Below are 15619 nucleotides of genomic sequence, written 5' to 3' on the forward strand. Positions count from 1 at the left end.
TCCAGGTAGTTCTATTGTGCAACTTGGATTGAGAATAATTAAAACAATTATAATAACCAAAGTTTTATATTTTTAAATATTAAATTCCCAGAATTTTCATTTCTTGCATAAATAAGACTTTCAAGATTAAAAATGCTATTTGGGTGAAGACTGGTCTGATTAAGGAATCATGATTTCAAAGTACCTTTATGCTATCAAAATAGCAAAGATTTTAAAATAATACAATACAGTGTTGGTGAGAATGAACAATGCCGTACACTGTTTATAGAAATGTAAATTGAATATATATTGATCAACTTCACTGGAGGGCAGTTTGACAATATGGATTCAAAGCTTTAAATATATATAAATGCTGCTGTCCTTGGAATTGCACTTTGAAGAATGTAACCTTAGAAAGGAATGGAGCATATTGACAAAGATGAGTTAATGTTTCCAAAGTGTTGCTTAGGATGTAAAAGATTGTAAACAAAATATCACAATTGTTGATTGATTAAATGATGGTGTATTCATACATGAGACTAGTAAAGTAATTCTGTAGTTAAATGAGTTAACATGGAAAGACACTTAAAATATATTGATAAATGAAAAAATTATGAAACATGATTCCTTTTTTGTTGAAATATATAACATACGTGTATGTGTGTGTGTATACAGGTATGTGTGCGTGTATATATATACACACAGGTATGTATATATGTATATAGAGGTAGGAAAACTATCCATTAAAATATTGAAATAAGATAATTTTTATTTTCTGTTCTACACACTCTTGTTATTTTTTCACTAAAAGCAAGTACTAGTATTACACATAAAGACCAAAATCTTTTTAAAAATGAATACTTCTTACTTTTATTTAATACAAATGAATGAACTACTACAGAACTTCCTCCATCTTCACTTTGTCCAGCTATGAAAAACGAGCTATTTGATAGTCAGAAACAGCTATTTCTTAATATACTAAACTTCTCCAATGCATTTATTTTCAAAGTAGGTTAGGAAGTATAAAGTTAAACTTGTGTCATTAACATATAGCATACCATCTTTGATCACAATTAATCTGATCAAAACCAGTAAAGGTGACGTGTAATGAATTAATTGAAATGTTTCTCAATGTATTTTTATGAGGTTGTCTTCCTTGACATCCATAATTAATAAGCGGTGTTCTTGTTTTGTTTTGTTTTTCATTTTAGGCAGTTCAGGACCATCATCCTCCATTGCCATAGCTGGCGCCAACCACCCTGCCATCACAAAGACAACATCTGTTCTTCAAGACGGCGTCATAGTCACCACTGCAGCTGGGAACCCACTGCAGAGCCAGCTGTCCATCGGGAGTGACTTTCCTTTTGTTGGCCAGGAGCATGCACTTCATTTTCCATCCAACAGCACTTCAAACAACCATCTTGCACACCCCTTGAACCCCAGCCTCCTCAGTTCTCTACCTATCTCTTTGCCAGTGAATCAACAGCATCTCCTAAACCAGAATCTATTAAATATCCTCCAGCCTTCAGCAGGAGAAGGCAAGTCTGAGATCAACCTCCACCCCTTAGGTTTTCTCAACCCGAATGTAAACGCTGCTCTAGCTTTTCTCTCCGGTGACATGGATGGGCAGGTATTGCAGCCTGTTCACTTTCAGCTCTTAGCAGCCCTGCTTCAGAACCAAGCCCACGCAGCTGCCATGCTTCCCCTGCCATCTTTCAATCTGACCATCTCAGATCTTTTTCAACAGCAAAATACCCCTTTACCCTTATTAACACAGATGACAGCCCCACCAGACCATTTGCCAAGCAATCAGTCAGAGAACAGCCAAGCTGAGACCCTTTTAACCAGCCCCCTGGGGAACCCTTTACCAAGCTTTGCAGGCAGTGACACTACTTGTAATCCCCTGTTCCTCCCAGCTGTCACTGGGGCCTCAGGATTAATGGCCTTGAATCCCCAGCTGTTGGGAGGTGTCCTGAACTCGGCATCGGCCAACACCGCTAATCATCCAGAGGTTTCCATAGCAACTTCCTCCCAGGCAACCACTACCACTACATCATCAGCAGTGGCAGCACTGACTGTCTCAACACTTGGTGGGACAGCAGTGGTGTCAATGGCAGAAACATTGCTGAATATATCTAATAATGCTGGGAACACACCTGGTCCAGCTAAACTCAACAGTAACTCTGTGGTGCCACAGCTACTTAACCCTCTACTGGGGACAGGTTTGCTTGGTAAGTTAAATATTTTCACAAATTTTTACAAAAGAAACGTTTTCCTAATTCTATTTTCTCCTTTTTAAAAAGTCCATTTTGTCACACTATTTTTAAAAATGTTTTTGTTATGTCACAGCTTGCTTAAGGAACTAAATATAACACCCACATACAACCATAGTTATACAAACATGAAAATGGCTTTTTTCCTTTCTCCTATTCTAGCAATACTAAATATTTTAATTTGCTTTCTCTTATCTTCTGATGCCACCTAAACCTAACCTATACATCCTTTTCTTAAGCCAAGTACAGTCTTATTTTTCAAATAATGAAGCACAGGTACATCTTAAAAATAACTTTTATTTGAATTTTAGTTGGTGTGGCATCACAGGGTTAGTATGAGCAGCTGCACTGTGGATGGAAACAGTTTGAGGAAGTGTTTTTCCAGGCGATCCCTAAATAAACAGAACTAAATACTTATCCAGAAAAATGAGAAACAAGGCATACAAACATTCAAAATTACAGTTTGCCCGAGCTTGAGAAAATAGCCCCAATAGCTACTACTAGGTTTTCTCAGACAGTATTATTCTTTAAAATGTTATGGCTTATAAATAAAATCCTTCATGTAGGCTTTGCTTATCATAAAAATGTTAGAAAATAATGTCAAGTATATTCAACTGATTGAATCAGGTAACTATAATATAAAGTATAGAGATGGTTTCCATAAAGTCTGGAAACATTGGCAGATATACTTGATATTGTCAAGGGTATGTTCATTGTATGTAAATATATACATGTTTCCCCAGTTATGGCCACCTTTATAATACAGTCTAATTAGTTCTATTTGGCATTGAAATCAATGGAGGTAAATAATCCAAAATCATAATAGATTTATATATTTCAAGTTACAGGACAATTTCTATGACATCATCCTCAAAATAATTTAAGTGTAATTTCAAAACAAGTCTATTTTCAATTTTGAATATAAATTTAGTTATTAACTAATCCTACCTGATTATATAATATTTATTTTTAATAATCATGACAATGATTTCTTTTGTATTGTTAGCTTTATTTACAATTTTAATTTTAGGTGGCCAACTTTTACTTAAAAACAAAATACATATTTCCAGACCAAATCCAGTTTTATTTGGTGGTAATTATTGATGATTCTGACTTGAGAACTAAATTTTGTAAATAAGGCCTGATCAGAGCCACTCATTTTAATCATCTGGTCAAATACTTACAATTGCTAAAACAGTTTAGGACTAATTTCTGCCTTTAATTGTAGATGCTTTAATAAAAATAGTCTCAAGGAATTTTTTAACACTGAAGTTCAATATAAGGACTGGCTAATAGAGCAAAGAGTAGTTTCTTCATGATATAAAATAAAAAAGCCTAATTATGAAAGATGAAATTAAATAGTAAAATACTCTTTCCTCACCACTTAGTAAAACTTTGAGGAGAAAAGGGAAAAATGATCATGTGAGTCTAGTTTTTAGTCCTTGTTTCAGGAATTGTCAGGCACAAAGATAGGTATAAGATGGCCAAAGAATCACATTGACTTACATTTTATGTTTTTCAAACTATAGGTGACATGTCCTCAATAAACAATACTTTGAATAACCATCAACTGACTCATCTACAGTCGCTGTTAAACAACAATCAGATGTTTCCTCCAAATCAGCAGCAGCAGCTTCTTCAGGGCTACCAGAATCTCCAGGCATTTCAAGGACAGTCCTCAATTCCTTGCCCAGCTAACAGTAACCCCATGGCTTGTCTGTTTCAGAACTTTCAGGTATTCTTCTTCCCTGGGTTACTTTAGTAGAAAACAATGTCTGAGGTTTTTTTGAACACTTACTTTGGGGGAAAAGACAAAAGAAGGACGTTACGTGCTCTTCTACCTCGACTGACTGCCATTTCCCAATAATGAATATACTAGACATCCTAGTCTTTTGTGTGAAAGTTTTTATTTTGTCTGAAGCATGTCGGTGGTCCTTTTGGAGCTATTAGTAAAAACTGATCTTGGTGCCCTCTTAAACCCTTTTGAAGGTTTAATCCCATTGTTCTCATGAATAAAATCCACACCCTTAATGTGCCTGCCTCACCTACCTCACTCTCTAGCCCCAGCTCTTCCTACTCTCGCCCTGGCTTCAGCCACATGGTCTTCTTTTAGTTGGACAAACTGAAAAAATCCCTGATAGATTTAGGAGCTAGGAGCTAGTTGGAAATAGTAACACTAAATGAATATAAGAAGAAAATACAGAAATTTTAAAAATAGTCTTGGGCCCTGACTGGTGTAGCTCAGTGAGTTGGGTGTCGTCCCGCAGACCAAAAAGTCACAGTTCAATTCCCAGTCAGGGCCCATGCCTGAGTTGCTGGTCAAGTCCTCAGCTGGGGGCATGTGAGAGGTAACCAATTGATGATTCTCTCACATATCAATGTTTCTCTGCCTCTCATTTGCCCTCCCTTCCCCTTCTTTTCTCTAAAAATAAATAAAATCTTTAAAATAAAAATAATAATCTTGGGTTAGAGAAGGCTCTTTCAGCAAGACAAAAACCATGGAGTAAAAAAAAGTTACAGAATTGAATACATAAACCTTTAAAATCTGTATGATTAAGAATATTCTAAACAAAGTTGACAAGTGACAACCTGGAAGAAAATATTGAGTACTAATAGCAAATAACTGATAGACATAATACAAAAACAGCTCCTACAAATTAGAAACAAATTATTGATTAGAGAAGTGAACAATAGGTATGAACAGTCAATTCACAGAAAATGAAAGATAAATTATTAATGAACATGAAAAGAATAATCAGTTATATAAATTACAACACTAATATGTCATTAGATTGATGATGCCTTGCTGACAGTGGTGTGGGGTAATGGATTCTTTCAGATATATTGTTGGTCTGACTGACTATATGCTGATACGTTCCTTTTGAAGGGTAATTAGATAGCTTATCAGGTTTTTAAATACACGTGCTCTTTGACCCAGACATTTAACTTCTTTGTATCTATTCTAGAGAAATCTTCAAATGTGAACAAAAAGGCACAATTCAGAATGTTCATTACAACTACTTAAGTGTCTATCAAGATGGGCATAGTTAAATATGTTATGGTAGATTCATCTATCTAATAGTTTAAAAAGTTAGCTAGGCTTATCTAATCTGATATGAACAGAACCACAAGATTGCAAGGCTCCAGTACTATAGTATTGCAGAGGAAAAATGAAATATACCATTTATGTGAAAGACAGAAAGAAGGAAGGAAGGAAAGAAGGAAGGAAGGAGAGGGAGGGAAGGAGGGAGGGAAGGTGGGTGGGAGTAAAGGCAGACCAGATATTCATCTGCGCACTTTAATGTATTAAAAATAAGTGTCTGCAAGGAAATGGGATTGGAGTGGGATGGGAAAGTACAGGTTTAGATGGGGTGTAGTGATGAAGAAAACTTTTGTGTTTTTTGACTATGAGAAAATATTCTTAGACATATAATTTTATAAGGAAGAGGAAGTGCTTAACCATGTCACCTAGAAAACAAGTAGGTAAAGCCTGAAGAGACACTATTTGATTTAGCAATGAGGACATCACCAGTGACTTGGTGGAATGCAGTTTTCATGGAGTAGTAGGAGCAAGAGCCAAATTGCAATGGGTGAAAGGATGAAAAAGATTAGGAATTAAAGAGTGAGTTAAAAACTTTCAAAAACTTAATTATGAAAAACAAGGTAGTGCCCTGAGGCAGGAACAAACTGAATGCCAATTTTTAAAATAGAGAAGCCATGTCCATAGTTGCTAAAGAAAAGAGATCAGAAAAGTTGGAGAGATGGTGACTTCCAGAGGGAAAAAGGGTTGGGGGAGGTGGGAAGAGGGGAAAAGGGGGACAAATGATTGGGGTGGTGAACACACAATACAATATACAGATGATGTATTATAGACTTGTACATGTGAAACCCTATATAATTTTATTAACCAGTGTCACCACAATAAATTCAATTTTTTAAAAAAGTGGAAGAAATGGAACATAAAGAATAGAAGGGTTAATAGATAAGGCAAGATCCCTGGAAAGGGGCTTGGGGTTCATAGCATAAACAGAGAGCTTACTCTCAGAGAGCAGAAGGGGCCCCTCTTATACTGGAAAACAGGACAGTATTGGGGGCACATATAGTTGCAGAGAAGGATGTGCAGCCAGAAGGCAGGGAGGAACACAGTGTAAGAATTATGAGAATTCTTAACCTATGAACTCCATTTTCTGTGTCAAGTAAGACCATCTACTAAGAATGGTGCAGGAGATGGTATAGCAGCTGGCTTGTGGAAGTGGGTGAAGAATTGAACAGTGGTGAAGGAGAGCACTGCCTAACTGGAGGATCACAGGATTGATGGAACCAATAAGCTCCCAGCTGCAATTGGAGGCCAGATGCTCAGCATCCTCACTGTAGATATAGATGAAGCAGGCAGTTGAATTGATTCAGGGCTGGGATTCTCCCTGGTAAGTGTGGTTGAAGTGCGGATGGGTCCCAGGTTCTGGTCTAGTGAGGACAGATGGAAAAACAGGAAGGGAGTGGTCACCGCAGGAAAAATCCTGGGTATCAAAGGTCTGGAGCAGCAATTCTTAGATGGGGTTGGTAAAATTAGAATAACCTCGGGGACATTTTCCAACTGCACTCATCCTTCCTGTTCTGACCATGATACTCTTTCCTGGTGGACATTCCCATGCTTCCCCTCTTCCCAACTGAGAACCACTTCTGTAGGAAGCCATTGTCACTTCTGAAAACATGGGATGTCCCCCAGCTGATGGCCTGGTAAGGTTGAAAAGCAGGAGTTACTACCCTACCTGAAGACTTTAAAATTTTGGTGTTGTATCAGAAATATCTTTTTTTGTTTTAAGATTTTACTTATTTTTGGAGAGAGAGAAAGGGAAGGAGAAAGAGTGAAACATCAAGGTGTGGCTGCCTCTCACTTACCCCCAACTGGAGACCTGGCCCACTACCCAGGCATGTGCCCTGACTGGGAATGGAACAGGCCATCTCTTGGTTCGAGGACCAGTACTCAATCCATTGAGCCACACCAGCCAGGGCCAGAAATATCTTATTGTTAAGAAAGGAGTGTATGTTTATTTTGTATATATTTCACTTAGTTCAGTAGAAATCATTTTCAAAATCTGGTTCCCTTTGTAATTTGAGTAGTGTTCTGACTGAATCCCAAGTTGCAAAATGTGTAATGATACTAAATACTTGGAGTCATCACCTTAAAACATACTAGGCCCAACAGCCTCAACTTTTAATTTTTCTAGTGCATGTTTAGTTATGATTATTTTTTTAAATCTGTTGAATGATTTTAACCAAAGAAACAGTACCCAGATATAATCGAGACATAAGCTTTTCTATACAGAGTGGCTTTTTATTTCACTTTTGAGTCTTGTGTTTTTCTTTACATTTCCTTCCTTGTTATATTTGTTTGTCTTTTGGTAGGTTTTAAAATTATGTCTTTCTCTCTGAGGTCTTCAAAAACTTTTTTTTCTTTCTCACTGCTTCCTGTCTATTTGTTTAAGGTGAGAATGCAGGAAGATGCAGCTCTCCTAAACAAAAGAATAAACACTCAGCCGGGGCTCACAGCACTTCCTGAGAATCCGAACTCTACACTCCCACTTTTCCAAGATACATCTTGTGATCTGCAGCCGAGGATTGACCCATCTCTGGGTCAGCAGATGAAGGACGGCCTCGTTGTGGGTGGCCAAGGTGACACCTCTGTAGACGCCATTTACAAGGCAGTTGTTGATGCAGCCAGCAAAGGGATGCAGGTCGTCATCACCACAGCGGTCAACAGCACGACTCAGATCAGCCCCATTCCAGCGCTGAGCGCCATGAGTGCCTTCACTGCTTCAATCGGTGACCCGTTAAGTCTGCCCAGTGCTGTCAGTGCGGTCATTCATGGACGGAACATGGGCAGCGTCGATCACGACGGGAGGCTGAGGAACGCGAGGGGGACGCGGCTGCCCAGGAGTCTGGACCATGGAAAAAACTCAAACGAAGGAGACAGCTTTGACTATTTCAAGTCCGTGAGCTGCCACACATCGAAAAAGCAGTGGGATGGGGAGCAAAGCCCTGGAGGGGAGCGAAGCAGGTGGAAGTGTGAGGACTTTTTAGATCATGCAGGCCATGTTCACAGTAGTCCTTGTCACGAAAGGGCCAACAATGTCTCTACACTGCCATTTCTGCCTGGGGAACGGCACCCAATACTGTTACCACCAAGAAACTGTCAAGGGGATAAAATCCTGGAGGAAAATTTCAGGTATAATAACTACAAAAGAACTATGATGAGTTTTAAGGAGAGGCTGGAGAACACTGTGGAAAGGTGTACACACATTAACGGGAACAGACCGCGGCAGAGCCGTGGCTTTGGAGAGCTGCTGAGCACCACAAAGCAAGACCTGGTCCTAGAGGAACAGTCTCCAAGCTCCTCAAATAGTTTGGAAAGTTCTCTGGTCAAAGACTACATCCATTACAATGGAGACTTTAATGCCAAAAGCATTAATGGATGTGTGCCTAGCCCTTCAGACGCTAAAAGCATTAGCAGTGAAGATGACCTACGGAATCCAGACTCTCCCTCTTCAAATGAGTTGATACATTATAGGCCAAGGACGTTCAATGTTGGTGACTTGGTCTGGGGCCAAATCAAGGGACTGACATCCTGGCCTGGCAAATTAGTAAGAGAAGACGACGTTCACAGTTTATGTCAACAAAGCGCTGAGGAAGGGAAGGTATACCAATCTTTATCCATTGTCACATACTAACCTTTATTTTGGTATCAGTCGTTAGTTTTTGTTATCATCACTTTGGATTATTTGGATTTGAAATTAGGATTCTCCGTGACTCACTGAGGTCTCATAAACTTCTGGAGCATAAAGTGAAGAGGGGAAGGTTATAGTCACCAAAATGTCATATTGTCAAGGGGTGAGTTGTAAAACATCTGTAGATTCCACTAACACCCAGAGAGGTTGTGACCCAGGAGCCAGATTTACAGAATTTTGTTAACTCTGCCTTCCTTCCCTGCATTTACCTAGTTCATTCCATACACAGAGGATGAAGGCAAGTGGCAGTGACTGGGAAAAAATCTGGTAGCAATTGGAGTCCAGGGGTGTGGCAGGGGTAGGAGTGCTCCCAGGCAGCAGGAAGTTCCAGGGCACAGCTTTCCCTCTGTGTGCTTCCATGGGACCCTTAGCCTGGGGAGAGGGTACAATCGGGTGGAGCTGCAGCCATTTCTGGAAACAGCAGGTAACGTATGGAATCGGAATGGTGTCTCCTTTCAGGCAAAGTTCTGGGCCTTTATAACATATGGAAATGTTTAACCCCATAGTCTGGTTCTACTTAACACAATCTGATCATATAAATTAAATGAAAACTCCATGAAACTACCATTCAATTTAGAAGAAATTAGTAGGAGTCTTCTGGTCTCTCTTCCCCCCCTCACAGTTGGTAGAAGTGACTCCCTAGGCAAGAAATATGCAAGATGTTTAAAGTAGAAAAATTTACATGGCCAGGAGGAGATGATAATGTGTATTCCCCACACATAGTGAAAAAACATATAATTTTTCATCTCCTTAGGAAATAAAAATTACTCTTCCAGGTATATAGTATTATTCTCTTAAAGAGTATATTGTGTGAAGCTCTTTTAACTCTGCTCAAACCTCCACTGGCACTTAGGTTTAATGGCAGGAAACCAAAAACATTTTTGCCAGCACAATAAAAGGATTGTCTTTCTCCAAATGACCGGGAGGTCCTTCAACCCGTTGCTTATAATGCCTAATATATACTTGTCAGGATACATTCTGGGCATAATGTTTCTACGTTTGATAAGAAAATGAATTCCATACTCCTATTCACAAAACATTTTATTCTCTAATCTCTCTGAGACCAGACAAACATTCTTTAGGTTGATAAACCTAAATATTTTTGACAGTTTATTCAAAAATAATTAGAAACAGCAAAATTGGGCTTTTAGGATATAAATGGAACTGCTGCAAATACAAGATGTAGACATTGAACTGTTTTACAATGTCTGTGCAAATGAAACCAAGTCTTTTTTTAAGTGCCGTTTTACAAAAGCTTAACTGAAGAAAAGATTAAGGCCTCCCTCTCTTTCCTGGAAACCTTCTTCCTGTCCTAAATGCCTTGTCTAAATATCTTTTTATGTCCACAGGAGAATAGAAGCATGTACCTTCAACACATTTCACATTAAACAATGTTCCTAATCTTCCAATTAGTCTGTGTTAGCAAACTCCTAAAATTGAGTTCCTCACTTATATTTGGGGAGACCTATTTTTTTTTTAATTATTATCTAAGAGTCCAAGAAACATTTCTTTTCCTTCATTTAAATAAGCAACTGGTTTTCATTTCCAAAAATCCAGATTCTTCTTCCTTATTGTAAACAATAGATGAATACTTAATTGGAAGCATAAAATTGTTTCTGTAAATTCAAATATCCCCCCTTCCATTGGCTGACATTGTAGTTTTGCATTCTCAAAACATTAATATCAGGATACACTACAAATATGTTTAGTAATTCAGAAAAAAAAAATTCGAAGCACACGATCAGAGGTGAAAAACTGAAAATATATATTTAATGAAACATTAATAACACATGAAATATTTATCTATCATTAAAAAGCAAGGTATAACAGCCTTGAATGCTCTAGGGCACTGAACATTTTTTAAAACCTTGGGTCTTTTCAGGGCCTACCTCAGTTTTTCACGTGAGAAACAAAGTGCTACTGCACAAAGAATCCTTTTTCTTCTATAGTTCACAAAACAAAGGAAAGGCTTCCTCATACCTTATTTAATGATGCTCAGCTAGCCAAACAGTGTTCCTGATCTATAACACCAACAAAGGCAAAATTTCAGACGCAGGTCTGACTTCAAGCCAGATGGCCTTGGCCTGATGTCTTGGTGATCCTGGTTCATCAGGAAAAAGTTAAGCTATGTTTAATTTCTGTGTAAGACAAAGCATGATCTATTGAAAAGATTTCCAGTAAAACATTTTTAAAATTTGTACTCTTATTTAAGTGAACAAAGTATGCTGTGAATTTTATTTCTATCAAGCCCCTTTGTCCTCAGCAATGTTGGGTAAAGTCTTGCACATTAATAACCAGGCTTCTGCTTTTAGAAAGGTAAGCAGTACGTTTGGGCTCCTTCTAAATACTGCGGCAATGCCTGACATTTCAATAAAGTCGAAAGAGAAGGGCAGAGGCTGACTCCACACACAATCTGGTTATTATAGTAAGATCTTATTAATTCCAGCTTACAACTGTGGAAGGGACCATTTTCCCTAGTGTTTATCTTTGTAATATCTCAGAGGAAACAGTTTGCTAGACAATTTTCTTATACATTATCCTTTAAAACCTTCTTCACCTCTCAGTTTTTTATACTGTTTCTATGTCTACCAAAATAAATTAATCCAAAATCTTGTCAGATGCTAGCAGATAAAAGCTATGTTAACTCAAGTTTGAGAACAGATTTACTATCTTATCTCCCCACCACCACCCCACATCCCACGAACCTATCATTTATTTTCTGTGGCAGTGCTTGTTCTCAGCAAGCCACTCCCAATTCTTTTTTGGAAGCTGGCCGAGTAGGAAAAAATAAATAATTAATTGACAGGATAGCAGGTTACTGATTCAGAGCAAACCAGGCACCTGTCGTGTTTTCTGGAAGCATGAGTGAGCGGTCTCTGGACTGAGAGGCCAGTGCTGGGGCTGGAGCACTGATATCTGCCAGGGCTGAGACCTCCACCTTCACGTTGTCCACAAGTGGATGCTTTCACCAACTGTTGGTCATGATAGTAAATGACTTGTTCAGTTTATGATTTTAGAAAGGCAGCTTCAGTCTTCGTGGGGTATGACATGTAGCAGAATTACAAATAAGTCATTAGAAATGTCCTGCAGTTTCTGAGGTTACTTCCTAAGAAGTATGATTTCTCAACATCAAAGACTGCATGAGCACAGGCTACGGAGAACTAGGGAGAAAGCAAGGTGTGGTGAGGGAGTCATGGCTTTGGGATTCTGACATAAACTTAATCCCAGCTCTGCCAGTTACCAAAATGGTCCTGGGTGGGCAGATTAATAGCCCAGAGCTGCTCTCTTTGCACCTCTGAAATGAAATATTAATTCCTACTCAGAATGATGTTTCAAGAATTAAACAAGATACCATAAATAGATCATCCAGCACACAAAAGAGGCTCAGCAAAAAATGAGCCTCCTCACTCATTCTCTGTGTAAAATAAACTGGTTTAATTTGGCTTCCACCGTTATGGAATTGTGGTCTTTTTCCCTAATTAGTGTTTATCTATGCATTACCCATGAATACAGGGTTTACTAAGCAGGTTGAGGATAAAAGGATTATAAAGAATATAGTCAGTGAATGAAATAGTTTATAACTTTTTTATAAACCTCAGCACATTATACAAATTGGCATATCTGATTATAAATTAATATTAGCTGTTCATTTCAAGCAGAAGTTCGACTTGGAAGCATTTCAAAGCTTTAGTTTGTTAAGTGAACCTGACCATCCCCTTCTCCCCAGAGTTTCTAAAAAATGTAAACTCAGATTTTCTTCCTCTACCTTCCTTCATACCCTTCCCCCCACTCAACAACACTAATTAGTAAAGACTTTTAACCATCTGTGAGAAGTTGGACTGAATCGCCCCTACATAATCCTGCGCCACTGCTGAAGCTGTGACAGTGCTGAGGGATATTGTGTGCCTTATTGTACCATTGGGGAAGTGGTATCACCTTACTAATACTTTTTTTCCTTTGGTTATCAGTTTGTAATGAAGTACCTTCTGGAAGACATTTATACTCTTTCTAAGTAAACACAAGTTTCTCTCTGAACCCTGAACCCTTTATAGTTTGAGGCTCAGTGGCCAAGAGTAAGACCTCATTGCAGTGCTCAAGTACATGGTCACAGCCAGAGAGACGCACTGCCAGGTCTTGGCACCCGATTAGAGAATTCTTGGAAAAGAAAACGGCTTCTGCTGGCACTACACCTACACGCCGCACTGCACAAACATTTTAAGGCTATACAGCTATAGGGGAAGACAGTCATCTTTATGTACTCATTTCAATGATTACTTAAACACAGGAAAAATGCTCTTGTTTTCTAAAACAAATTTTGTAATTCTCATCTTTGATCTTACATCAACTAACCTGAAAAGGATGATTCTCTTTTTTCTTTTTTAATAACAGAAAGTAAAATTCTTCCTTTCTTCTGAGTAGATCATTTTTCTGAGTAGATCATTTTTACTCCTTCTGAGCATGGCCCCTTTGGTCTTTACATTTCATTGCTCTAACATTCAATATTTATCCTGACCAAAACCAAATTTAGGAAAGGTTTTATATCTAGATTGGTACCAAATTCTTTCTTTTCAATGAAACATTTGTTGTTCAACAAATAGAGACATCTCCTCATGACCCAGAAAAGCTCTACATTTCGGTGCAACTGCACCTGATCAAACAGACAGGCTTGAAAGGCAGTGAGTGGGTGCTCCTTCTCTAGGCTCACACTTTGACTTTTTCCACGCCATTCTATTCAGCAGGTAGAGATAACAATAGTTCCCTAGATGGTCATTCAAAACAGACAAAACTCATCATTAAAACTCATAAGAAAATTGATTTAGGGACAATTCACTTTTTGTATGTCAGCTCAGCATCGCATGCGCACACATTTTCACAGTGTGGAATCAAACCAGAGCCAGCCTGCCATCATATTAGGGAGTATATAACTTAGGAAATTGAGCCTTGGGGTCTGCCTTTGGGAAGTGCGCCCTCCTGCGATGTTTAAACATTTTATTTTCAAGAATATGCTTTCTGTGCTTGATTATTAGTGTGAGCTGTTTGCATTGTTTGGTGCTATAATTCTCTGTTGAAATCCTCCTTTGTGTATTCCCTTTACCTTATGTATTTTCTTAACCTCTGTTGAAAAGGAATCCCTTCTCAGTACAGAATCCATACCCACAATATGTGGGCTACATTTTGGCTCGTGAAATGGCAGAAGCAATCAATGCTCTGTAGCAACAGAATCTTCTTGAAAAGAAAGCAAAATAGTTTCTGAAAAGTGATAAGCAAGATAAGATCCAGGCTAAGAAACTCAATGCCTGATCAAAATTTGAGAGATAATAAAAATGAAGAACTAGATAAGGCCAGACATGTGAATATCAGGGGAAAGAGTAAACTGAGTGGGTCAAAAGCTTAGATATGACTGTAAGCTTTGCTCTAGTGAATTGGGGAACACAGTATTGTGAAATTTTTTTTTTCCTTAGTCATATCCAAGAGGGTAAGGAGGCCTCTCTCCATTCACAGGGTACTGAAACTCGTACAGAGTTCTTGGGCTTGTCGATGCAGTTTTCGTGGAGATATTTAATAGTAGCAAATGCAATCTCAGGTCTGAGGCAAATACACACTTCTGTTACATGAGAGTTTACGCAATGTTTCTTGAGATGTATGAGTTTATACAAAACATTTCATATTTATGTGTTGTGGATCGATATGAAATTTGTTTTCACATTTAGAGTAGATTTACTCTAGTCCTGTGGTGTAGTTCTCTAAAACTCAAAGATACTGCTATCCCAAGTGAAGAGGAGACGAAGCAAACACAGACACAAAACCCTCAGATAGTGTCACTGATGAATATAGTAATAATGTAGATCTGGTTAGTTCATTGGAAAAAATGAGGAGTCAATTTAGTGATATTTCCATGAGTTCTATTGTTGCACTATTGTTGGAAAGTTAGATTCATCCTTTCTGTCACAGGTGAGTTAATATTTTACCCCAAATTATTTACTTATCATTAATTCCAATTCTCTCAAGATTTTAAAAAATATTTACTATTTAATAAATGTTTGATAATAATTAACTTAAGAAATGTGTCATATTTGCCTAATTTGCTTTTTCCCAGATTTCAACTAAAATGATATGTTGCCTGTACTATTATTTAATTAAAATTTTTCTTGTATTTATTTATTTATTGTTTTTCTATTACAGTTGTCTCATTTTTCCCCATTTCTCCCCCCAACCCACCCCACCCCTAAAATTTTTCTTTAAACTCATTTACTCATTTATTCAGTCAACAAATATTTTTTGAAAACATATTATGTACTAAAAACTATCCAAGACACTTTTTTTAATAGCTTCTTCAGTCTTCTAAGTTACAGTTATATGTGAAGTCATAGGTAAAGTGGTTTCTGTGTTTTTCTAAAATAAATTCATGTAAGTACATAACTATTAAAAATGTTTAAAGGTCTGCCCATGTTGCACCTATAATAATTTCACTGCTTTGGTGTTTATAAAGCACCTTCATGTGCACTGTCTTTTTAGAGTCTTTCAATGACCCATAAAAATGTGCACAATTAGCCCCACTTTACCGATGAGAGAGCAGAAGCT

At 37.9% G+C, this 15619-nt stretch overlaps 1 protein-coding gene across 2 annotated transcripts in view; it reads left to right on the top strand.

Annotated features, from left to right (window-relative positions):
* MBD5 (methyl-CpG binding domain protein 5) overlaps positions 1 to 15619 on the top strand; it is a 398748-nt gene that overhangs the window by 367885 nt on the left and 15244 nt on the right. For both annotated transcript variants that reach the window (XM_090279601.1, XM_090279600.1), the window contains exons 10-12: positions 1191 to 2210; positions 3782 to 3987; positions 7739 to 8947. In XM_090279601.1, coding sequence (XP_090135727.1) covers positions 1191 to 2210; positions 3782 to 3987; positions 7739 to 8947 — 2435 coding nt within the window. The remainder of the gene's footprint in view (positions 1 to 1190; positions 2211 to 3781; positions 3988 to 7738; positions 8948 to 15619) is intronic.

This window comes from Furipterus horrens, unplaced genomic scaffold, assembly GCF_987537825.1.
Source record: "Furipterus horrens unplaced genomic scaffold, mFurHor1.1.pri manual_scaffold_1, whole genome shotgun sequence".
In the NCBI taxonomy this organism is placed as follows: Eukaryota; Metazoa; Chordata; class Mammalia; order Chiroptera; family Furipteridae; genus Furipterus; species Furipterus horrens.